At 48.1% G+C, this 24,347-nt stretch overlaps 1 protein-coding gene and 1 non-coding gene across 2 annotated transcripts in view; both read left to right on the forward strand.

Moving 5' to 3' along the window:
• The window catches only part of LOC142570843 (lachesin-like), a 125,832-nt gene that overhangs the window by 96,151 nt on the left and 5,334 nt on the right, over positions 1-24,347 (forward strand). The window contains exons 4-7 of the mRNA XM_075679157.1: positions 7,698-7,902; positions 21,089-21,268; positions 22,114-22,242; positions 22,646-22,933. Of these exons, the coding sequence (XP_075535272.1) occupies positions 7,698-7,902; positions 21,089-21,268; positions 22,114-22,242; positions 22,646-22,933 (802 nt within the window). The remainder of the gene's footprint in view (positions 1-7,697; positions 7,903-21,088; positions 21,269-22,113; positions 22,243-22,645; positions 22,934-24,347) is intronic.
• Positions 16,813-16,997, forward strand: LOC142573393 (U2 spliceosomal RNA). The gene has a single exon (XR_012826304.1). It is a non-coding gene; the product is annotated as a U2 spliceosomal RNA (small nuclear RNA).

Below are 24,347 nucleotides of genomic sequence, written 5' to 3' on the forward strand. Positions count from 1 at the left end.
CAATCCTCGGTAAGTACGAAAAAGGATCTCTTATGTAGATAGTTACTTAGCCAGAAATAGACCTTGCCGCCAAGTCCTACTGCCTCTAACGCGTTGAAAATCGCTTCGTGCGTTACGCTATCGTACGCTCCTTTAATATCCAGAAACAGGGCAGCAGATAGTCTTTTGCAGGCCTTCTGGTACTCGACGTAAGTGACCAAGTCAATAACGTTGTCAATGGAATAACGGCCACGCCTGAAACCGGCCACTCCATCTGCATATACCTGGTAATGTTTGAGGTACCATTCTATCCGTGCTAGAACCATCCTCTCCGTTAGTTTTCCGATGCAACTGGCAAGCGCAATTTGTCGGTGTGATGCAATGTCTACAGGCGACTTGCCAGGCTTGAGCAGTGGAATTAGGCGACTGGACTTCCATTCCTGGGGAGCCGTACCTGTCTGCCACGAGTTGTTGAACGAGAGCAGGACCACTTTCCGAGCCTCTCCGCCACGATTACATAGGGCACGGTAGGTTATACCGTCGGGTCCTGGGGAAAATGAACGCTTGCACAAGGCCAGTGCAGCTTCGAGTTCGTCCATGGAGAAAGGACTGTCCATGCGGGGGTCGCGTGAAATCGATGAGTGGTCAAGCGTGGATGTTCCAGCGGAACTAGTTTCGCCAGCGATCCTCCTGTAGAAAGCTTCAACGACGTCAATCTCGCTGCATTGTTGGTGAAGGGCCAAAGACTTAAAAAGGGTGGCACTGCTGAGAGGTTACACGGAGACCACGAACAGTTCTCCATATGTGAGGCAAAGGTTTTCGTGGATCCAAAGACTCGCAGAATGACTTCCATCTTTGCGATGCAAGTTTGTCCATGCGCCGCTGAATTTTCTTTTGAGTTCTTCTGGCCAACCTCAAGTCATGTACAGACTTCATGCGCCTGTATCTTCGCTCTGCACGGCGACGAATTGCACGAAGCTTCTTCAGCTCAGTGTAATATTCGGTGCGTGTATATATTCTCAGGAGCGAATGTGTGGCAGCCTCTAGGGCACCCTTTATGATGTCCTCTAGGCTAGAGGACAAGTCATCACTACAGCTGTCTTCGACAATTGATTTGAACATTGGCCAGTCGATGCATTGTGTGACGCCGGCTAACTTGGAGCCCGTCAACCCTTCAATCCTAAGATAAGTGGGTAAGTGGTCACTTCTCCGCATTTCAATATCCGAAAACCACCTGACCTTTCCAGTGAAGGAGCGTGAAACAAAGGTGAGGTCCAGGCAGCTACAGTAGGCAGTTCCACGCAGAAACGTGGGGCTTCCATCATTTAACAAGCAAAGTTCTTGTTCGGAGGCAAGTGACACTAATTTTCTGCCTCTCGAGTTTATCTTAGAACTTCCCCAAAGATGGTGGTGGGCATTAATATCTCCAGTCATCACCAAAGGCTGCGGAGTCGCTGTCGTGATTCGCCGTAACCGCTCGCAGACCAGCCGACTTGAGGGCGAGATGTAGGCTCCAACTACTGTGAAAGTGATCTTGCCTTTCTTCACTGTGAGACATACCTACTGGTTTTCTTGGTCAGGTGGCAGTGGATGATGGACATACGTAAGATCACATCGTATGAATACGATGATCTAGCTGCAGTCTCAGTAGGTGGCGTACATGAAACACTCATACCCGGACAGTCTCATGTTATGTGATAGGGGCTCGCAGATGACGATGATTGGGAACTTATTCGTGAACACAAACTGTCGAAAGTCCGACATGCGTGACTTAAGTCCTCTGGCGTTCCACTGAAATATCGACGCGTTCCGGACTTCGTCACGAGACGGCGGCTTCTGGAGGACCATGATTTCAACCAAGAGCTGCAAGTACTGGACTCAAAGTGTCCAGCACCTGTAGCGCACTTTGTGCAGACGAAGATTTCATGTTGGTAAGTATAACGCGCATGGCATTCATGAGCGACCGCAGAACGTTGATGACCTGGAGATCATCAGCCAGCGTCGCTTCAACAGTTCCCAAAGCAGTCGAAGTTAGTGCGTTTTGAGGCAACTTAGCAGGGAGTTGTGCCCTCGGTAGCTGAGGCCATTCTTCAGGATGGGCGAGCCTCTCCGCTTTGTTTGCTTTCCTTGTATCTGTCTTGGTAGCACTGTGCGTTGACTCGGCAATCCTTCTGACGGAAGATGGCATGTTCCTATCTGCAATTGCGGAATGTCGTGAACGTTTTCGGTGTCGATGCCGACGTCGCCGAACAGCGGCAGTAGCCTCTCGATGCGTTGAATTGTCCCGCACCATTCATTTTAGGATCGCGAATTCCTTCCGCACCTTGCGGGCAATTCTTTGATGAGGCCTTGTGAGGACCACTGCAGTTAGGGCACTTTAGAACATCTGTGCTGCAGGCGTCTTCTGAATGGGGCTGAGAGCACCGCGGGCACACGACGTTATTCACGCAGACACCTTTTACGTGACCAATCTTGCAACACTTGAAACACTGGAGGGGCTTCGGTACGAATGGGCGTACTGGATGGCGCACATCTCCTACTTTGACGTGGGAAGGAAGGCTGTCTCCTTCAAACAAAATCTTCACACAGCATGTGTTTCCCAGTCTGAAAAACCTCGTAATGAAAGTGCCTTCTTTCGTTGGCTTGATCAGTATTGGCAAGTCGTCATTCGGGATGGCAACGTCGATGTCATAAATGACGCCCGCAGTATCATCGCCGCCTGTATGGATCATTGATCGCACCTTTACGTTGTCGATCTCAGTTATATTATATAGGCCTTGTAGGGCACTGCGATGTAAGACAACAACTGCCAAGACATTCTTCTGCGAGTTTATTCGCACCTCTTTAATCTTATTTGGTGCGATTCTCTCGAGTAACGAAGAGAGGACTTGCCTGTTGAGGAGCCTCAAATTGGTCGCCGGGTCCACGGGCATAAAAAGCATAGTGTGCGGCCAGCGCAGCGGTGCACTCTTTACGGTAGAAGCACTTGGCGACGAAGATGCCTGCAGTAGTCTTTTTTTTCGCTGATCTACTCATCACGACCTGGATGTCATCATCTGACGAGTCGTAGCTGTCAGAACATAACTCAGTGGCCTCGCTGTCTGTATCGCTTGACGCACTTCCACGTTTCCTGGACGCTATCCAACCTGACGACTGCGCACCAGGAAAGTCCTCGGAGATCTCTTCATCTATTGCCACAAGGAGGGAGCGGTAGCCCCCAGAAATGCAGGGAAACAAAGCGAAAAAGCGGAGACAAAAGCACGAGTGTTCTATCAAAGCGAGAATATATACGAGAATTCCACTATTACAACCAGATGTGTTCACTTCTTGGGGCAGCTCCGCAGAGGCCCTATTATTATTGCTTAGTGCTTTTCGTAGTTTTAGTCGATCGTAAGTCATTTTAGATCGTTCCTCTCTTCGCTAAAGTGCTTGACGGAAGATGACGTTCTGCCATTAGGAACATTTCGTATTTGTGCAAAATTTCCTGCTGAGGCCATCAAAGGCCCGAGAAAGCATCAATGACGAACGAAGAAAGGGAGGTACATAAAGGAACCTTCTCACATATGAACTTAATTCCAACCGAGCGATCATGTTTCCGAAAGGATCTACTATGGTCCCCAGGGAAGCTTCGCGACTTATTACACTTCTAAGAGACGCCGAACTGTTCGACAGGGGGTGACTAACCAGTGACAGTGAAAGAGACGCTCAAGCGGAACAATTTCCGGCCTCAATCGCCAAGCTAGATCCGCCTGTAGCTACAACATACTACCACCACTACGACCGAGCTATAGGCTTATAGCAACTGCATACAAAATCAATGAAAGGAATTAAAAAAGAAATTGAACAAAATATTATCGCCCCAAAACATGCCAATGCTCGACTCCTAGAATTGACTCTATTCAATTGACTCTAGTATTCCAATGCACAAGACTCAACTGTCTTGTTTCGTAACCGGCGAAGTATATGGCATACGGAATACGCACAGAAAAACAAATTCTCCTCTCGGAGCACGTTTTTGGTGCTTCAGCAAAGCCCGCGTCTTTCCAAATTGCTCCGTTGTGAAAGGGCACGCGCGCGCGAGGAAGCTTGTAAGATGATCTCCTCCAAAACGCTTACGCGCACCTCCAACAGCCAGCGCGCGAGAAGCCGCGGCATTCCTCGGCGCTCCGCCGCTCGGGGGTCGCGGTGATCGCGAACGCGCCGTCGGCGGCAACGCCGGAGGAAACGGGAGAGAGCGACGTTTTCTCCTAGAGAGGTTCCGGGGCCAAGGGTCAGGCGGGCGGGCATCTGTTTGCGTTACGGGCGCCTCGAGGGGGGCGGGGGGTGAAACGACGGGATAGTGGGAACAAAGGAATAGTGATACTGTGTGTAGTCGCGTGACTCTCGCGCTCAGTGCGCTCCCGAGTGTCGTCTTCGCTCCATCGGCGAAGGCTCCGCCTCTCCTGGAGCGAAACTGCACCAAACACATAGACAAAGAACACGTGGAAGAATCAAGCAGTACAGAGAATACAGAGAGTGAGAGCGGGACAGCGGAGGGCAACAACAAAAACGTCGAGAGCGCGCGCGCGCACCGAGGAGCGGCGCGGCACTTCGTCTTGAGCCCCCTCCTAATGGCGACTTTTTACCGGAACGTGTACCCTGATATGCTCTCCTCTCCACCGATTTCCTACCTCCCGCTGCTTCCCTTACATCCCTATGCCTCTTTCCCGAAGGAAGACAGTTGCGAAGAGGAACTCCGCTGCTTCTTGCTCTTAGATTTAGCGCACAGGAGGGTTCCGCCTATATATGTTAGGTCGGGCTGCACATCCCTCCTCCTCACATTCACGACGACCGCCGTCTCTTCCCTATCTCAAAACGAGCGCCCGTAGTGCTGCCTGTGGGGGTGCCGGTGCTGGTAAGGCAACGGTGCGCCGTCTCTCTTCCCAATATTTTCTCTCTTATCTGCGTGCCGCGCGACGGGGCCACGGCGGATTCCTTAGTAAGGACGCCGAGCGCTCGCGTCGGCGCTTCGCGTCTGCCTCTTTAACCGCCGCAGCTTTCGCGGCGACGAACAAAAACCGCGCAGTGACGGCCGTTGTGAGCTCACCATCTTTTTTTTCCCTTTTCTTTTACGTCACCCCTACCCGCTCCTTGCCTTCCACCTCCCGTTCTCCTTTGCTTAAGGGATGTCGGAGGTTCTCGACAAACTAGCCTCGTCTCATTTTTTTTTCCTGCGCGTGTGCAGGTTTTGTTACTTCGCTTAGCTTTCTGACAGATTGCTATCTTCTTTTCTTCCTCTAGACTATCAGGAACGTAAAGAAAACTAGCCAGAAAGTCACGGATGCACTCAGTTATCTACATGTTGGCGTTTTCATCTACGTAGTCCTCCTCCCTTCGTGCCCTTTTCGTTATTTAGTTTTTGTTTTTTGGTTAGGGCACTTCTTGCGAAACCTTAGCGAGGGCGTAAGTGTATAACGTTTTCGCCTTCCTTGGCCTTTTTTTACGTTCTCCAGAGAAACTTAATTAATCAACCCATTCCTGCTCCTCAGCGGGAATGCGCAGGAAAGACGTGGCCGGCCGTCGCGGATTCGTGCTATGAACTAGGGTTAATGCGCTCACCTCCTGTTCAGCTTGTCAATCTTATTTACAACCAGATACGTCAAAGCATGATAGTTTGAGACTTCAGTGGCTTAACAGAGCTGTACCTTTGAGCTCTTCCATTGCGATTATCATGGTAGCCTGTGTACGAGGTTGGTCCCTAATTGGAATGACTGCTACGTTTTGGCAAATGTAGTTACACTGCAGATGTTACTCTTCGTAGCGCAAGAGATGATTTCGTTTTATCAACCTTTGTAAAATTTCATATTGATTCTGGCACAAACCTACCAGTATCAATGAAAAGTGTTTCTATTTCCTTTATTGTTATTTTTCTTGCAAGTTAGGCCTAATTCTTGTACTAATGTAACCTCCCTTATGCCCCATTTTCCTGAATTAAGCTATTGCGTTCATGATGTCCTTCTCTAAAACCAAACTTCTTAAGGACATACGGTAACGTGGACAAATCACTTAGCTTTTATAGCAGCACACGAATAAAAGCGTCTCTGGGATCGCAATGGTATTGTGCTCATGAACGCTTGCTCATTCGACGCGTCTATGATTGAATCAGGCGAATCGCACCGAGGCGAGTAATGGGAAGCAGCGTTGTGCAATATAATTAGGATAACATGACGACCTGTGTAAAGCAGAAGTAGGTCTATTGCATATAGCAATTTTCGCGATGGATGTGCCACTATTTCTCGTAGCGCTACCAAAGTTATTTGAAACATGCTTTCGTTCTCGCACAATGGAAATGTAATGCCTGTAGTGACACAGTGCGCTGTGTCACGTTTCTCGCTGTAATCTTAAGAAAAATGCAAAGTCGCTGTAATAACAGGTGCCCGAAGCACAATTCCTCACAGGTTCTGAACCGTAGCGTACCGACACCAAAGTCACAACTTATTTTACAACATAAGCATTGCACTTGGGTCAGTCAAGAATGTGGGTTACCCGCCGTGGTTGCTCAGTGGCTATGGTGTTGGGCTGCTGAGCACGAGGTCGCGGGATCGAATCCCGGCCACGGTGGCCGCATTTCGATGGGGGCGAAATGCGAAAACACCTGTGTGCTTAGATTTAGGTGCACGTTAAAGAACCCCAGGTGGTCAAAATTTCCGGAGTCCTCCACTACGGCGTGCCTCATAATCAGAAAGTGGTTTTGGCACGTAAAACCCCAAATATTATTATTAAGAATGTGGGTCGACTCAACGAGTTGTTGCAACGATACGCCCCGTTACGAATCGGATCGAAATAGCGGGTAGACTTTGTTCGTGGCGAGTACGAGTCGACTTCTATAGTTGTGCGCATTGTTTCGGGAAGGAATGCGTACGGGTGTTTCCATAAGCATGGTAGGAAACAGCCGTCCGGTACATCATAGGCCCTTGGAGCGACATTTGTTTTTGTAGGTAGAATTTCGTGAGCAACCCGTCGAATCAGGCATGCCGATGAAAGCAATAGTCACGATGATTTAGCAGTAGAGTACTGACACTACCTTGTGCACACAATGAGCGCCAATCAAGCCAAGGCGTTAACTACGTGCGGGCTTATAGCGGAGAGCCGCCAGAAACGCTTCCTGGATTTGATTATTAATAAACGTTGCTTTATACTGTCTAGCACTCAAATTAGTTAAATACTGCGGAGAGCACATGCTTGCACACGCGATGGCCAGATTTCCAACTTGACTCATCCGATTTAATTCGAACAGTGAGATCAGTCATCGGCGTTAAATGCGTAATAAACTACTCAGAAGCACAAATCTACAAGGCTTTGCTTAGTCTCGCTAATGCGAAGTAATATTTCGAGGCTCTGCATCGTAGAACTTCAAAGCCTATCTTCCTGTGGCAGGCTTACGCTGTGTTGCTTATTATATCTCCAGTATTTGAGCTAAACATTCATTTGGCTCTCTAGTATACTTCTTTATACCTGTCGCGGACACTTCTGCAACGAGCTACGATATTCTATTGAAGTACTTCAATCCGGGCTTTCTTGAGGCAGAAGAGATGCTGCCGCACAAAAAAGAAAAGAAAAATTGCACACGCCGAAAGTTTTACGCATTCTATCTGCACAAATGCACAGAGAGAAGCAGCGACTGTCGGGACCTGGCAGTACGAAAGTCTTCATCTCCTGTTCTGTTTTTTTTTCTTTAGGTTGCATGGCTGCGAGTGGAGAGCAAGACGATCCTGACCATCCACAAGAGTGTGATCACGCAGAACTACCGCGTCCACCTGAGCGCTTCGGACCGCACCTGGCTGTTGGTCATCGATCACGTCCAGGAGTCGGACCGTGGGGGATACATGTGCCAAGTCAACACGGGGCCCATGCGCAGTCAAGTGGGATATCTCGACGTGCTCGGTGGGCTACATTTCATTCATTCGTTCGTTCGTTCGTTCGTTCGTTCGTTCGTTCGTTCGTTCGTTCGTTCGTTCGTTCGTTCGTTCGTTCGTTCGTTCGTTCGTTCGTTCGTTCGTTCGTTCGTTCGTTCGTTCGTTCGTTCGTTCGTTCGTTCGTTCGTTCGTTCGTTCGTTCGTTCGTTCGTTCATTCATTCGTTCGTTCGTTCGAGCACTATAGCGGCCCTGGCGGCTGAGCTGTAGGCCTCCGGTATTATATCTTGAAACGCAATGAAAGTTTGCTTTAAGAAGAGGATTTGTTTTCAAATCGTGAATGGGTGGAAAGGAGGCGAAAGGGAGTTTTTTGCAGAATGTGGAGCTTATACCTGTAATTTAATAGCAACTTTTCTGCCTATGAGCCCTGTTTATCTTATGTTAATTAAGAGGTGATCCTACAGTTTGCCGCAGAAACTCAAATGAAGATAAGGCGCTAATTTTCTTCTCAGGTGCCAGCTCATGTGCGCTAAAGACGACACTACACGCATTGATCGCTGGACAACTGGGCATTTTATGCCGGTTTGAGTCTTCTGATTAAAGAATGTGCTTCCTCATGCGCAAAATTTTTAGCGCTAATTTTTCTATGTGTAGTACTGAGAGAATAACGCTGATATAAAAACTAAGAAACATATTAGCGTACTTGGTGAAAAGGATGAGGCGGCCTTTTAGCTTCATAGCCTGAACGATGAACACACGATTCTTGTGAGGGTACGGGAAAAGGAGCTACGCCAACCATTCCTTGTTCTTGTGCAAAAAGAAAGAAAGGAAAAAAAAGAAAGAAAGAAAGAAAGAAAGAAAGGAAGAAAGAAAGAGAGAAAACCAAAAACGTCCTTGTGCATATCTCCCTGTTTCGTCACGAGACAACTGTCATCTCTTTAATCTCGTCCCGTGCGTAGTTCATATTGCTATATTTATCTCTGCTGTCTTGGTATACAGTTGCATCGATCTGAATTCTTCTTACGCATCCCGCGACTCAGCGCGACTGTCACATAGAGTTCCGGTCAGTTAGGCCGCGTGATTATTAAGCAATGAGCGAGACCGACTCATCCGTGACAGCACGCTATAGCGCAAGCACATATTAACGATGACACGGTTACGCTGACGTGACTTGTTGCAACAAGACAAACAGGGAGCTCCCACTCCGACATCTCCGTCAGCACGGTAATTAAGGCAACCTTCGAGCCTCAGAGACGAAGCGCCAAGGAAGCGTCGACGCCGCTGCTTCTCTTAATAAGGGAGCACATTGTTTCCCATGTAAACACAGTCATAAGCGCTACACACGAACATGCAAGGCCCGGTTCTTCTTCTTTTTCCCTTTGTCCCTGTGTTGTCGGTCCTGCCGGTGGGAAAACTCTTCAGCCACCCCTCCCATCCCGGGGGCGCGAGTAAGCGACAATCGACCGAGCGTCCCGTATCGAACGCCTGCAAGGAGCTGCGGCGTCAGCTTCTCTTATCAAAATGACAGCCGCAGAAGCAATCGACGCCGAGGCACAAAGGAGCCACCTCCTTCCTTCCCTGCAGCCAAGCCCCAGGCGACACCTAGCCTCGTTCCTTATTCTCCCCCCATTTGCTCGATACTTCGCCAAACCAAGCTCGAACAGCAGCTCGGCGCGAGCTTTGCACTTCTGATCAAACACAGATCATCGCCGTTGGAGACCTTGCGGCGGCAGTTGCCCGGTCGAAGAGGTGGCGTCTTTCGCCTCTTCTGCGGCTGTTAGCAGGCGGTATACGCATTTTTCTTCTTTATGTGCGGGCTCAGCGAACTGGGCAAATGGCGGCTGCCTAAATAGCTGTCGGGTGTTGTCGCTTATGCATTGCAATTAGCTTACTGCGCAGTAGCATACTCTTATGGTGGGCTCATGGATGTTTGGAATATCAGACTGGTGCCGCATCAGCGGTACGCGTACATGTTGTTGTGAGGGCGACAGAAAGAATATATGCTAGTGGGAGGCTACAAGGCCATTGTCCGTGTTAGCTATGATTGCTCTCAGTTGGTGCTGGGAGGTGGGTTAAATATGACTCGGAACGCGGTTCCGTGGTTTAGTGTAGTATGATGAAGGTATCTTAAGCGTACCGAATTTGGTGCTTGTGTTCGAAGCGCGGGGCCGACAAGCGCGGGTGGGCGCGTAATAGGTGGGCGGGTCACACGAGATCGGTCCAAGGCCATGGGGCGACGAGCTCTTCGGAGCGGCACAGCACGTGGAGCTTTCCTTGGGCACTGTGGATCGAGTGCTAGGCCAAGTCCCGACGTCATCGGGCCTGACCTTGCCGGTGTGGGCTTCGCCTTGCTTTTCATCCAACGGTCCAAATGACCGGCCATGCGAGAGGGATCATGAATGGTGGCCCGTCTCTTTTTCCTCTGGTCTCGCTTTGCGAAATCTGTCGCAAAGCGAAATTGTTACAACAGAGTAGACTTGAGCTGATCACAGTCAAAGGCAGTGAGCGAGTCAGGTCAGCCGATGACAGATAAAGCCTCTCCTGTCACGAACTGAGTGATACTGTCCATTTGTTTCGTGGCCACTTTTGAGACAATCGGATCGCACAAATTGCTGCAAATAGGCCTCGAGGTCATCGCACGTCTCATTAAAGGATGGTAATACCATGTGTGGACTATAACATATTAGCACAGCTCATGCGATTGCGTCATCGCTCGCGTAACGACCACTATCGTCCACGTTCCAACTGGCTGTCAGCTCTCGTAGCTTGAGCTTGTTGTGAAGTTGGGAGTCCTTGCGGCTACGAAGGTTCCATGAATGGTGCCATGCCAGGTGCCGGTAGAAAGAAGGGTTTCGAGTGACGGTTGAGAAAACAGAACAAAAAAATTATATTCAAAAGGTATATGATTCAGTTTTACAAACATGGCTCCCACTGTCATATTGCACTACATGTTAGAATCTTTGCATGTCCAAGCGTCTCCCACAGCCGTCCGGATCCGCTCTTTATGCTGTTTATTTCCCTATTTCCCTCAGCGAGGGAATTCACTGGCCAGTCACAAATGCCGAATCATTCACCACCTCCCGTTCTCCTATGTCCCATGTGTTTCCAACGTTGCACAATGTGAGGCAACCACGTGGCAGACTGTGAACCGGCCGTCGACGACTTTCTCCGGGAGTTCTCGACAATGACCCTGGCATCAATCAGTGGCATCTTCATGACTGCCAGGAGGGGGCGACGTTGTTGTCTTGAACACCGATTTGTTCATCACCTTCCGTTCCCCCACGTCCCACGTGTCTCCAACGATGCGCAATACGAGGAAACCACATGGCAAGCTGTGAACCGGCCATCGACGACTTTCTTCGGGAGTTTTCGACAATGACCCTTCCATTGATCAGTGGCCTTTTCGTGACGGTCAGGAGGAGGCGACGTTGTTGTCTTGAAGCGAGCTGCCTTCAGTGAACGAGGAGGCGTGATCTGCACCCGTGACAGCCGCATGTCTGCCGGTGGAGCATCCTTTATTTGTCCTGAGGGATCGCCCGGCACAACAAGCTTCAGCTGCAAAACTCGTTCTTCGGCTTGTAGTCACTTTTCCTCTAGCTTCAATTTGGAGTTTTCATTTTGTACCGCTTTCTCAGTCCCGCGCGCCAACCACAAGCACCGAATTCGAAACACATGTGCTTCGAATACCATCCTCCTGCTACATCACACCCATGCGCAACAGGCGCATTGCTTCTATGTCGCGAATTGGCAGGAAAGGGTCACTAATAAGGCCCTTCCTGAAGGCAACCAAATATGTTTCGAAATAGCTCTGTATAACGGGCACCGCAGTCTGAAAAATTACTTTCCTTTTACCGTTTTAGGCACCTTTACAGTTGCTAAAAACAAACCCAAGTGTCTCGTAAGTGACAGTTCCGTTAGCGTTTCTGTGAATCAGACAAGTTGCTAGAACTGCAAGAAGCTAGGCAGCGCAAAACATGCGATTAAGGCGTTTAGTTTCGGTGAAATTGGCGAGTTCGCCATTGAAAGGGCGCAAGAAATGTGAATTCAGTGAGGCTAAATTATTGACCTTACAACGTCGGCAGCGGTTAATTCCTGCAGCACAACGCTCATGCAGAGCATTAACCCCGTTTTAGGTAAGATTTTATCAGTATCTCGTAAAAAATTATCACAGGCTGTCGGTGGTTCCAGCAACATCGCAATGACTTGTCGAGTATCCTTCGCCTGTGGTCACAAGGTATATCTAGAAAAAGGTAAGTATATCCACGCCCAAACAATTCTGCACCCCTAGTCAAGTCGGGAATCTCAAGCTGTGCCTTTCCATTTAGGTAGGGATGCTTTGATTCGGGCTTCGAGCTCTTTTCTTTTTTTCAAGGACAAAAAACTTACGACGGAAGAAAATACCAGGTAAAGTCAACTGTCAGCCAAACAAGCAAACAAAAGGAAAGACGCGTGAACACGGAAGAAGAATTACAATACCCAAACACATCCCAAGCCTACTCACAATGTCAATCCATCCCTGTCAGCCGTCCAGTTTGTACGCGGTGATTTCATCATATCGTCCCGTCGTAATGACGGTGAAGAGCGAAACGCTGGGTTAACATTGGAAAAAACATTGAATTATGAATGGAACTCCTTGCTGAGCGAATTCGTGTCCAGAAATACAAGAAACACTGAAATAACAACGATAATGGTGAACACGGTCGTCGGTTGACAAAAACATTAACTTACGGTTCAAGCCTGTGCGCTATATATACATGCACCGCCGTACTTTCCAGAGTGATCGCTGGTGCTCGTGCACATTCGATGGTGCGTGAATAGCGTCGCGCATGCGATCTCGTTAGACGAGACTATTCGCTATAGAATTGGCGACAAGATTACAGAAATTTCGGATGCAGTGTAAGGCTTGTCTGTGGCGCCACGCGATAACTTAATAGTGATAATCCGGTGGAACATTATCACTGGCACAAAGAAGCAATAAAATTCGAATGTAACAACATCGATAATTGTTATCCAGTACAGTGCCAACCAATAACGAAAGTAAGAAGGTACAGAAAGTATACTACGTGCAAGCAACCATAAAATTTCGAGTGTACTAGCAGACCGCATACTGGTGGTTTCAAGACGCCAGCACATGTCAGTAGCAATTGAGAGAGGAAAGTATTTTCACTATGCGCCACGTTCAGCACATGTAAGAGGCGGATGTGCGCGCACGGATTTGAAATCGGTCACTTGCGCTGTCAAGCCAAGATCTAACTTTGTTTGTTTGCTATTGCCCTACTGCTAGCGGTTTATATGAAGAACCTTTGAAACAAAACATCGACGGTGATGGACACAGTGGTGGAGTAGATGCCGGCTGCTGTCTCTGCTGGACGACAAGAACCTCCCAACGACGCGTGAGGCTATCTTCCGATGAGCCCAGGAGAAGTCGGCATTTCGGGTTAGGATGCGATGGCGTTGTCTGTCAGCGTGTCAGCCGCACAAACTCCAACGATAGTTTGCGACGACGTTTAGCGTGGGCAACAACTTGCCACCAGTCCGACTTACGGCTCGCCGCCACCTGTTGCGCGCCACTTACTCACAGCCACGTACTTGATGTTTGTTCAATGATCTCAATAAATAAAAATAAGCCCCAGCGTCTAAAAAATTTAGGAAAAACAAAACAACCAAAAGAAGAAAGAAAAAGGAGGCCGAAAGGAAAAATAACGGTAGAATTGAGCATCACTTGATGGGGAGCATCACAGAGAGAGCAACGGTGCATATGCTGACTGAAGGAAAAGTAACAACGCTATTGGCGAGAGAGAGAGAGAAAGACAGAGAGAGAAAGTAGTGATAGTAGAACAGGTCCTCAAACTACGTTTATCGCCCAGTATCAAAAAGTATCGCCGCTAAGAGAGGCTTCGTTGCCCAGCTGGATCTTGTTTTCAAAGGCTATTCTTCATTAAAGCGAAGGGGAATGCGGCTCAAATCTGAAGTAAATTAATGCAGGCGCCAGTTGGTCCGCACGAAACTCAGCGAGCGGTAACGGAACAGTCAATGGAAGTTTAGATGCATGTTCTCCGCAAGTAAAAGAACGAGAAAATAAACTGGAAGGAAAACTTCGGAAATAGTGAAGGCGCGGCCAAATTCTAAATCTAGCAGCAGTGAAGTCGTCGCAGGAAATCGAATTCTATTTGCAATTACAGTGAGGGAGAGTGAGAAAGAAAAAGAAAGAAAGTCAGCAATAGTTTATTTCCTGTCTTCGCGGCTGTCGGTTCACGCCTGGGTGTTATCTCCGCTGTTACCGTGTACGAAGCAATGTCGGCTGCTGTCTTCGAGAGATGTACTTCTGGCCGGCCGGTCCATATCCTTCGCGCGCGCGAATGTATATAGGGGCCTGCGAGCTAGCTTGTTCTCGGACCGTTCGGTCCGAAGAGAGGCCGACTAGCCACACTCGCCGGCCGCGCACAGAGCAACAGCGGCACCAAAATCATCTGGAGGAGCAGCGCGAGGAATGACGGTGTGCACGGAGAAGGGGCTGGTGCAGGGGAGCCACTGCGGCAGGATTAATCATGTGACAATTTGGTTGGCTGACCTCTCAATCAGGCCGGATCAGGGGGCGCGCTCCGGTGGCCACGTCTCGAGTGTCGCTCGAGCGCAAAAATTGGACCCGACAGTCTTGCAGGCAGCGGCGAACAGTATATACGAAACCCCGTAGCCATGCACTCCCCCCCCCCCCCCCCCCCCCCCCTCAACCGCCTTCCCCGATGACCGCTTCCAGATCTTGAGGACGTCTCGGCAGCACACAACACTCTTACCGCCTCCCCTCTCTTCCACCGGCCGTCTCATTGCGAGGCCCTCGGGAAAGGCTTGGAGCTGCTCCGCCGGGGGCACTGATGAAAAAGCGCCAACGGGGACCTCGCAGACCATGCGCCGATGAGCCGCTCGCCGCCTCCTCCTGGCTTCCGCGGGTGCCTCGTTGCTGCAGCTGCCCGACGTCGGCTGCTTGGCTTGTACCGGGCATTTGATGCGTGCCTGCCCCGCAGGCCTGTTTCACTCCTGCCAAGTCGTCGCGGCCGGGCGTTTCTGACGTGGACGTCGACCGCGCTCTTTACGGGAGGCGTAATTTGGTTTAAGCCTGGGATGTTGTGCTTTTTGATCTTTCCCTGCATACTTACCTGTCGGACACGTCTGGGGCCGAGGCTTGACTTCGACGCTAAATGCCTTTGTCAAGGGAGTGAGAAGTCGGTGTTATCGATCGCGCCGATATGGGGGCAGGCTTTCCCGGCCAATCGACTCGTAATTAACGATATATGTTAAAGTGCCAATCACTCTATGCACTAGCAAATCAAAAGGTGATAATCAAGTCGATGTAGCCTGCGTGTATATATGATGCGCGAACTTTAAGTATAACGCTTTTTCAATGTTTGATTCAGGCAATTAAGCTAATATCCTGAACTTTTGAAATACAGTTCAGGGCCCGTTCTCACAAAAAACGTTCGTCGCTAGACTTGCACTAAACGAAAGGATTGTTACGAAAGAAAAGGTTTGTGAATTCGGTCCCAGTTTCCGAACCCACCGCCAAGCAGTGCAACTCACCTTACGTACCGCTAAAGTTAGACTCTAAGATTAGAAACTCCTACGTCACTTGCTAGAATCAAACAAGCAAATTCAGACTTTATCCCAAAACTACATCTGCAGGTGAAACCAGCCATCCTCAACGGTAAGTACGGGTAAACATGCCAACATATAAAGCAAGCTATAAACATATAAACATGACTTAGGCCACACACACGATTATATGTATGTTTTAAATACGTTTTGTGACTGTATTTCAAGAACTACAAGTATGTAACGATGATTGTAAACATTGGATACGCTGTTTGCAAGAAATGTGACGACCCAACACCATATATGTTCCTAAGTTCAGATTAATGATGTACTACATACGCTTTCTTTTTCGTCTCCGGACGAAAAAGAAATCATGAGCCATTCCACTCCGTGGAGGCGGATGACCAGCGAAGCTGTCTAGCGTACGACACAGAAGTTTGAACATAGGTACTGTTACGATCGGCCAGCGGGGGTAGTGACCTTCTATAGCCTCTCCTGCGCCCCTGTGACGAATCGCTTCGTGAAGCTAACAGCGCGCCCCCCTCGGACAGACCTGCGGCAACAACGAGGCGAGAGACGTTTGACAGATCGAGTCTTGTTTGTTGGTTTGCTGTCACCGTCACGGACGATCGGTGCAGGGAACTCCTGGAAAAGGGTGTTCCACGGCGTTTCCTCACGGACTCCGGTAACCGCCACGGTCGTTTGACAGACGCTCCAGCTAACTGCTGGGTCATCCCAGGATCCAAGATGCGCCAGTTTGAGTCAAACGTGACAATCCCTGTCTACGAAGCCCCCCTCCTTTCTGTGTCTTCAGTGAACAATGGTGCGGGAGTGAATGTGTGAACCCTCGCCCTCCAACGCAGGTCCTTCGACGACTTTGGACGCTCCGATTGGACGAAGGTGGAAAGGCACATTTCCATGGCCTAGGGATCTAGGGAGGTCAGAGAGCTTAAACAGACTTTTTGGGCTGCTCAGGGTGCTTCAATTCAGTCATGCTAGACTGATGAGACGTAACGTTCTCCATTCTTCACGTAGATATTGCAAATAAACCCAGTACTCCTCATTCTCGATGAGAACATGTTCCTCTTATCAGCAACGTCCTTAGCGTGGATGAGTCGGACGACGGCATGGGCCAGCTACCCCCTTTTGACATGCCCGACCCCAACTCTTACAGTACGGACTCATTTACCGTGATTTTTATACACATTCGCGTGGACGACGGGACCGCCACCCTGAGGAGACGGAGGAAACTAGACACGCGTCTAGTCTAGCGCCACCACGGGAGAGCGGAAGGAAAGGAAAGGAGATACGCAAGCGCTTGGAACGCCGACAAAGAGAGAGCACTGCGAACGTACACGTGGCCTACGTTGGTGAACGTGTAGTATGTGATCTTGTCAGCTCAATATCTGACGAGGATTGTATTCGTACCCAAGACATTAAACTTATTTTGTGCTAGTTGGTGGAGTGCTTGAAGCCTGCTTCAGCGTCGCCACAGGTCGGCCCGATATTGCACTATCTTTGGGATTGGCCCACGGTTTTTTGGTCTACGGTCATCGATCTGCTGAAAAATAGCCATATAAAGAAAGCTTCGCTGAAAAAAAAATTAAATGCGATTTGGAAAGGCTCCCACATTACAAGCTTCGTAATCGTTTGAAACCAGAGGTCAGACGTACCACCGGTACAGTCATGTATTGAGGCTTTATGCCTGGTTTACTCTTCTACAGTTTTCCACCTCGGCGCGTTCGCGATTGAAGTGTTCGCGAACAGCGGTGTTTCGCTGGCCGCTCCCCCATCGTGGCTGCTAGAGGCGCTGACTGCTCACACTGAAAGTTTCTGCCCTTGACACAGATGCATAAATTACCAGATACCTGTATTGTCCTTCTTTTTTTTTTTGGTCATGAAAGTTTTTTTACCCATTCATAAACTACGAGTCATCCACGAGCGAAACCTAACCTAGCATTATTTTCACGGTCCCTGTTTTATTTAGCAGTTCTTTCCCGCGCGTTAATTACGGAACATGCAACATCGCGGCCTAAGTATCATGAGGGAAGCGCTGACCGAGATCGACTTTAATTATACACTTAGGTTCCAACACAGTGTGTGTGCCACGCATTTGGCGACGAGGACGCAGTACTCTTAGCCTTAACTTTCCGTTTGCTAGCTTTCTGAATACACAAGTACACGAATAAACGGCACATCAGTGGATTGCTCTTTCGAACGGGTGGTGTTTGGGGAAGCAGAGAAAAGCGTGAAGAGAGTCGCGAAAGGCAGAACTATAGATACATAGGCAATCTGGAGGCACGGAGAGGAAACTTCTACGGCGCGCGACGTGTTATCGCCCCTTTTGCGAGCCAAGACAGCAGCGCGGTGTGGAGAATGCATGGCGGGACAAGATTTGATTTCCACACACCCTTTTGTTTCGCGCGCGGTCACGCGATTCGGTCTGGTGGGCAAGCAAGCGCATAGTGGTGCTGCGACCCACACGAGCAGGGCAAGCCCCCTTCCCCTCCCCCCCCCCCCCCGCCCCTCCTACATACCGCACCCTACGGAGGGGAAATACCCTAAGAGGGCTCACTTGTTCGTAGACAGCTAATTAGATTTCTCTAACAAAGAGGGCCAACTTGCCCGTCTGAGGTTTCGGTTGTGCTGTCTTTTTCCTTTATTTATTTCTTTATCTTTCTTTCTTTCTCTTTTTTTTCTTTCTTTCTTTCTTTCTTTCTAACGCAGTTCTCTCTCTCCCTGTCTCTCTGGCACCCGTGCCTCGAAAGTTCCTCCTTCCAGCGTAGAAGGTGACATCTTGTTGGCACGGAGCGTTGAGTATTGTGCTGATTAGACAAACGTGTTCTTTTTTTCTTCTTTATTTTCTTTCTTTCATGAATGAGTTCTATCTTTCTCGCTTTTTCTTTTTCTTTTGTTCTCATACATGGATGTTCCTGTACGTCATTGCATTTATTTTTTTTTAGCTTCTTACAGCTGAATTTCCTTGTATAATATTTAAAATTTTATTTCACATTCAACCCTAATCATCTGTAGTAGTATTCCAGGCATTTCGCTTGACTAGCATATCCAGCACCGAATAAAGTCTTGCTCTCTTGTCACCCTGCTTTAAAAGTCCGTCAAGATTAAATATAAATATCGTTTTCATTGTTTAGTTTGTGCAGCTATACAAGACGGAAGCGGGCCCCCAAAGTTAGCATTCATAATATTTTCACGACTCTCGAAGGGATATTCCTTTGCTAGGCTTTATATCGAGACTCGCTGGTACTGAAGCGCGTCGATGTGATTCTGTCGTAGCGCATTATTTTGAGGCTAAAATGATGTACACGATTTTGTATTTGGCGTTTGTTGGGACAGGCAGTTAGTTATACGTATAAGTAAAGGCAATTTGCCGTGTTTCGTTCTCCTAAGAAAAAAAAAAAAGAAACCAAAGTTGGGAAGCTAGATTTCTCACGAAGTGAAGACACTACCTCGCCATGATGTGAATCGAATATTTGTCCGTGTCCGTCAGTTGCTTATATTGAGATTTTTTAATATACGCCGTTAATAATAACCTCTGAGGCCATGCCAGGTGAATATAAGAACAGCAAAAAACTTCAAGTCAAACAGAATGCATCACACACGCGTTCGTATACTACAGCGATGATTCTGCGTCAGTGTAATATTCCTCCTGGTGGTCCTGCGCACTATTTTCATCGTTTGACCGAAGGGAGACAGAGAAAAATGATACGGGAGGTTAGACGGCATGAAAGCGTTCGGTTTGCTAATATACAATAGTGGAGGGGCATAAAGAGAGCGAATTATAGAAAGTAAAGTCTGAAAATGGAAGCACTTGTTCGAAAAGAAAAGAAAATAACAACAAAGGAGCGTTAGACTTGTTTAAGAAAGTCACGAACGTCGGAAGTTCTGTAGCGTCTTCATTGCCTCCGGTGTGATGATCGTGCAAGGTGGTATTCCAGGATTGTCTGCTCCGAAAGTTACCGGCCGGAGACACATGCTAGCACGTTCCGAGCAACCGAACCATAGTCTAACTTGGAAAACTGCTAATCGAATCCAGCGTCCGTGCGTGAACTCTCTAACAAGTGTAATGGCTCATCTGCCCTCGTCGCATGATTTTTACGAGCTTCACTATCCCTGTTGAGTCGTCTATTGCAAGCTAACCTCCCGGCATTCTTTTTTTGTCTCCCTCCCTCAAACTCTGCTGCTCTGCTCATAAGAATAAGTTAAAATGACACAATTATATGGGCATAGGATTATTGTTTTGAACAAGAACACGAGATTAAGGAGATGAAGTAAGTTCGATGGAAGGCCCCTATCACTCGACTTGTACTGCATTGACCGGCCAGACAAATGAGCAGGCGTTGTATTACTGCATGAGAGAAGGGGCAACCAGCCTCCCTCTGTCCTTCAACTTTTGATGCTCAATAGAAGATATAATGAGGATGAGCATGGCCAACCTAATTTTTGGGTAACTGACAATAAGCTAGCAAGCGTTTTGTCAGACTAACTCATTGAAATACGACGTTAACGAGCCGAAGAAACACCACTGACAGAACAAGACTGATCTGTTACTGCGACTCGGGGTATATGTCACTGTTCCTTTTATCCCATTCGGTGGCTTTTTTCGCACGCAGCCTGTTCCACCCTCTTCCGTTTTCCTCAAATCTCCCCTATTGCGGGAGAAGGCGCTGTCTTAACACATTTCTTGCTCCTATACCATTGTTCGTTCCCCAATTGAATAAACTGATTTGGAGACGTTCAGCAAGAAATTCAATAGCCATGTTGAAGTTTTCGACATAAATGAACTCCCGGGTACATGGACATTTAGTTGCATCTCCTTTCACTAACTTCTTCCTTTCTTTCGCCTTCACCCAGTGCATGGCAGTCAACCGGGCTAAGTCCTGGGAAACTTCCTCGCGTTCCATTTATAATCCGCTACCTTTAGGAAATAAAAACCGATCATCAATCCAGACAACAAGATAAGCCTACGCTTACCAGATGTAACTCACACTCACCGCAACGTGAATTGCTTGTTGGTGTGATTACCACCATTTTTAGCTAACTCATTATGAAACAGAGACTGAATGTATGCACGTTAAGACCAAAGTACACGTACGCTTGGCAGCGCGCGCGAAAGCTCTCACCGGCGCCCCTTGCTTTTAGCGCACCTCTCAAGGAACGGCCATTTGCATCTACAAGAGACGCGCGCCAGCGGGCACCCACTTGGCTCAATGGTAGACGTTTTGACAGAGGTGGTCTCACACTTTGTTGCTGACAGTGGTTAAAAATGCTGAAATATCAATCAATGCAACTGTTTTATTTTTTTAGCCTTTAGATCAGCGCAAAAAGTAAATAAAAAGCACATTCTCGCATGACATAAATCTGCCTCACTGAGTGCTGATTGTGCCACGCCGTAGCTGCGTAGCCAGGCGCGTGGAAACGCTAAACAACCAGGACCCGACATCTGTCTGTAGCAGGTACGCCTGCTCGCGCCGCTCTCCCACGCGTGCGATCTGCCCCGCAACGTCTGCGCCGGCGCGACACTTTTGCGTATGGGCCAAGCGTATGTGCCGTTTGGCCTTTAGGTGCTTACTCTGCGAATGGCAACGCCATAAAAATCATTCCAATGCAGTGCCCCCCGACATTGAGGCCAGTGAGAGCAGCTCGGACGTTCTGGTGCGGGAAGGGTCCAACGTAACCATCGTGTGCCGAGCCAAGGGCTATCCGGCGCCTCGCATCACCTGGCGACGGGAGGACGGAACGCCCATAGCAGTGGGCAACTGGCAGGAGCAGCTGGGGTCTGCGGCAGACAGTGAGTGCGTTATATTGGCGCGCGATTGATGTGTACGCGAAAGGCCCGCTGAAGCACGAAGCCGCGACAACTGGATCTACACAGCCGGCCGTCCACTGGAACGACAGAACTCAACATAACTGATGAATCTCCAATACAGTTGATGACTTTGTAGAGAAGAATAAGGGATAAAAAAATACGTCATGATAAATTGCCTTGCACAGCCGTGGTGACGGGCACCACTTGCCGAAAAAAATAGGCTAAGATTAATGATCGAGTTCCCACAAACTAGTAGGCTGCTGCTGTTTTATCTTGGTTTTCATTTAGAATGAGATGTCCAAGAGCGATGAATTTACCGCTTGTTAAGCTCTTGTGCTGTATTGGTGTTTTATAACCACTTAAGGCTTAATTACTTCGCATTCAGGACAAACCAACATACGAAATAAACGACATTTTGATATTGAAACAAATAGGAGCTTCGTAGTGTTGTCTTATAAGGAACATAGCGCTGCATGCAGTAGAGAAGGCGATTGTAAAACATTTATTCATTGCGTATGAAACGCGACCGCTGGGCACGATGTTCGCAACTCCAGCGTAGACTACCTGCAATCGCTTACACTGCTAAATATTTGTCTATATCTACCTTTGTATCCGAAGGGACTTGCTCGTGAACGTAATACTTGCGTAGTTAATGCTGACACACTCAAACAAAATTCTTCGTTCCCTGAGTCATCCGAGTACGACAGTGAAGTCAGGTCTGCCGCATTTCACGGCACCATACATTTGTCCTCTGCACGCAGCCTATAAAGAATGCTTACACAGAGCAATGTGCATATTATGTACCGCGACTTGCACTCTATTTTCAGACGTGTCATACGAAGGTGAAGAATTGAGCATCACTAAGGTTAGCCGTCTGCATATGGGGCCCTACCTGTGCATCGCATCCAATGGCGTCCCTCCGACCGTCAGCCGCAGAATACTGCTTCAAGTGCATTGTGAGTGATTGTATTCGTATCGATATTGGGATAAATGATTGCTAAGTCATTGCATGCCACGTATTGCTTGAATAACACGTACAACTTGACATAAGGACAACAGAAACGAGCAACAACCGAACGGCAGAAATACTGTCCGGCCTCGTTCTTGTACGAGTATGAGACGGTGACCGAATACGCTCAGTTTCACTGCTATTCAATGCGATGTATTTCGATATTATTTGCAACCGTCCTTCGTGACAAAAGAGTATATACCGATAGGGCGACCTCGCTCATTGTTGCTTCTCAAACAAATAACCGTACAGAAACTAGAATGAAGAAGCGGATTACGGAGTACAGAAGTGTGAAATTAGAAAAAAAAAAGCTCGCGGTAATAGAGGCACCGACAATTACGCTGTTTCAGTTCCGCCGATGATCTGGATTCCAAACCAGCTCATTGGGGCCCCCCTCGGCGGAGAAGTGGTGATGGTTTGCAATACGGAGGCGTATCCGATATCGATCAACTACTGGACCCTGGAGAGCGGCGACCTCATCGCCGAGTCTACGAAGTATTCGCTCAACCGCACCGAGAACGTGTACAAGGTCCACATGAGGCTGCACATTCGTCGCATCGCACCCGAGGATTTCGGCGCCTACCGATGCTTTGCCAAGAACTCGCTCGGCTCCACGGAGGGTTCCATACGACTCTACGGTGAGAACGCGCGTCCACGAATTTTGTTTGGCCCCGTTTTACCCGCAGCCCTGTGAGCACGTGCATGAACGAAGCAAGTGGGAGCCCTCAATTCCTTACCTGTCGAAAGAAAAAAAAAAGTCGAGCTTCCGAAGCACGCAACGCCATTTTTCGTCGACATTGCTTTTGCGGCAGTGCACAAAGAAGTTCACTGTGGCGCGTAGGAGTTAGTTCTACGCCGAAAGGTGTGCATGTGCATAAAAGGAGTTTTGTCCACTTATGATACGTCTTTTTATACCATTTTATTTCGAATTGGCGATGTTCGATGCTTCCCCTTTCGAGCTACGTAAGGTAATAAATATAGGATTTCCGTTTCTTGATATCATATATTTCTCGCCAGCTTAAATAAATAAAAGACAACAGCCGTGGGCCTTTAACGTAGCTCTTTTTATTATGTTGAGACGCTTCCGTTTAAAAAAAAAGTGTCTGCCTGTTTTTCATACCTTCTTTGTATAATTACTACAGAATCAATTTTGAATGTATATATATATTCCGCGTCATTACGTTAACAATGCCGCCACGAAGGTATGAAATTCGACTGAACATAAAACTTTTCAGTTGGGCTTCCACACCTTGTAGAATGAGAACCTTTCCCAAACAGGATGAGAATCCTTTCACGCGACAAGTGATGAATCAAACATAGGCTTTAGGGCTAAATATGAGCACGTGTGGTAATTACAAAATCAAGTTTAAAGCGAATAGCTTTCATGGCTATTAGAGCTTGCCAGTCCCATGTAGAAATAACAAATTTTGACAAAATTTTCATTTATTAGTACTCTCTAACGGCTAACGGTAAATGCGCACCATCAAGGCAACAAGGGCTATGAGGAACGTTAGACGCTGCGCGTTGTTGAAAAGGCGCCACTGACCCATCTGGTGTTCTGTTTAGTATAAATTGTACAGGTGCAAATTTTATTCCGGCTTCGGGAGGCATCGAGGCGCATGTGGAGATTGATTTTCTTATTTATGATTACTAAATTTTAATAGGGTAGCAAGACGTTGCCTATTTATTATTTGAACTTGATCATGATTTCTTCAGGCTGGCTTACGCTTTCTTTTTTCGTTTCCACAATGCCATATTGTAGTGGCATTGCGCGTGTCACCTGGATTGTGCAATGAATAAAGTTCATGAGGGTTGCGATGTGGGCTTGTTGGTAATGCATCTTCAAGGGGTGTACGGTAGCACAATTAAAAGAAGCGACAAAAGAAGACACACAGGTACACACAAAGCGCTAGCGTTGTGTGTGTACCTGCGTGTATTCTTTTGTCCCGTCTTTTAATTGCGCTACCGTACACCCCTAGAAAATGTGCAATGAAGCCTCTGAATATAAAGGCGCGATGTAACTCGTGACATATAATTAGACAACCGTCTGCC

This window comes from Dermacentor variabilis, chromosome 2, assembly GCF_050947875.1.
Source record: "Dermacentor variabilis isolate Ectoservices chromosome 2, ASM5094787v1, whole genome shotgun sequence".
NCBI lineage: Eukaryota > Metazoa > Arthropoda > Arachnida > Ixodida > Ixodidae > Dermacentor > Dermacentor variabilis.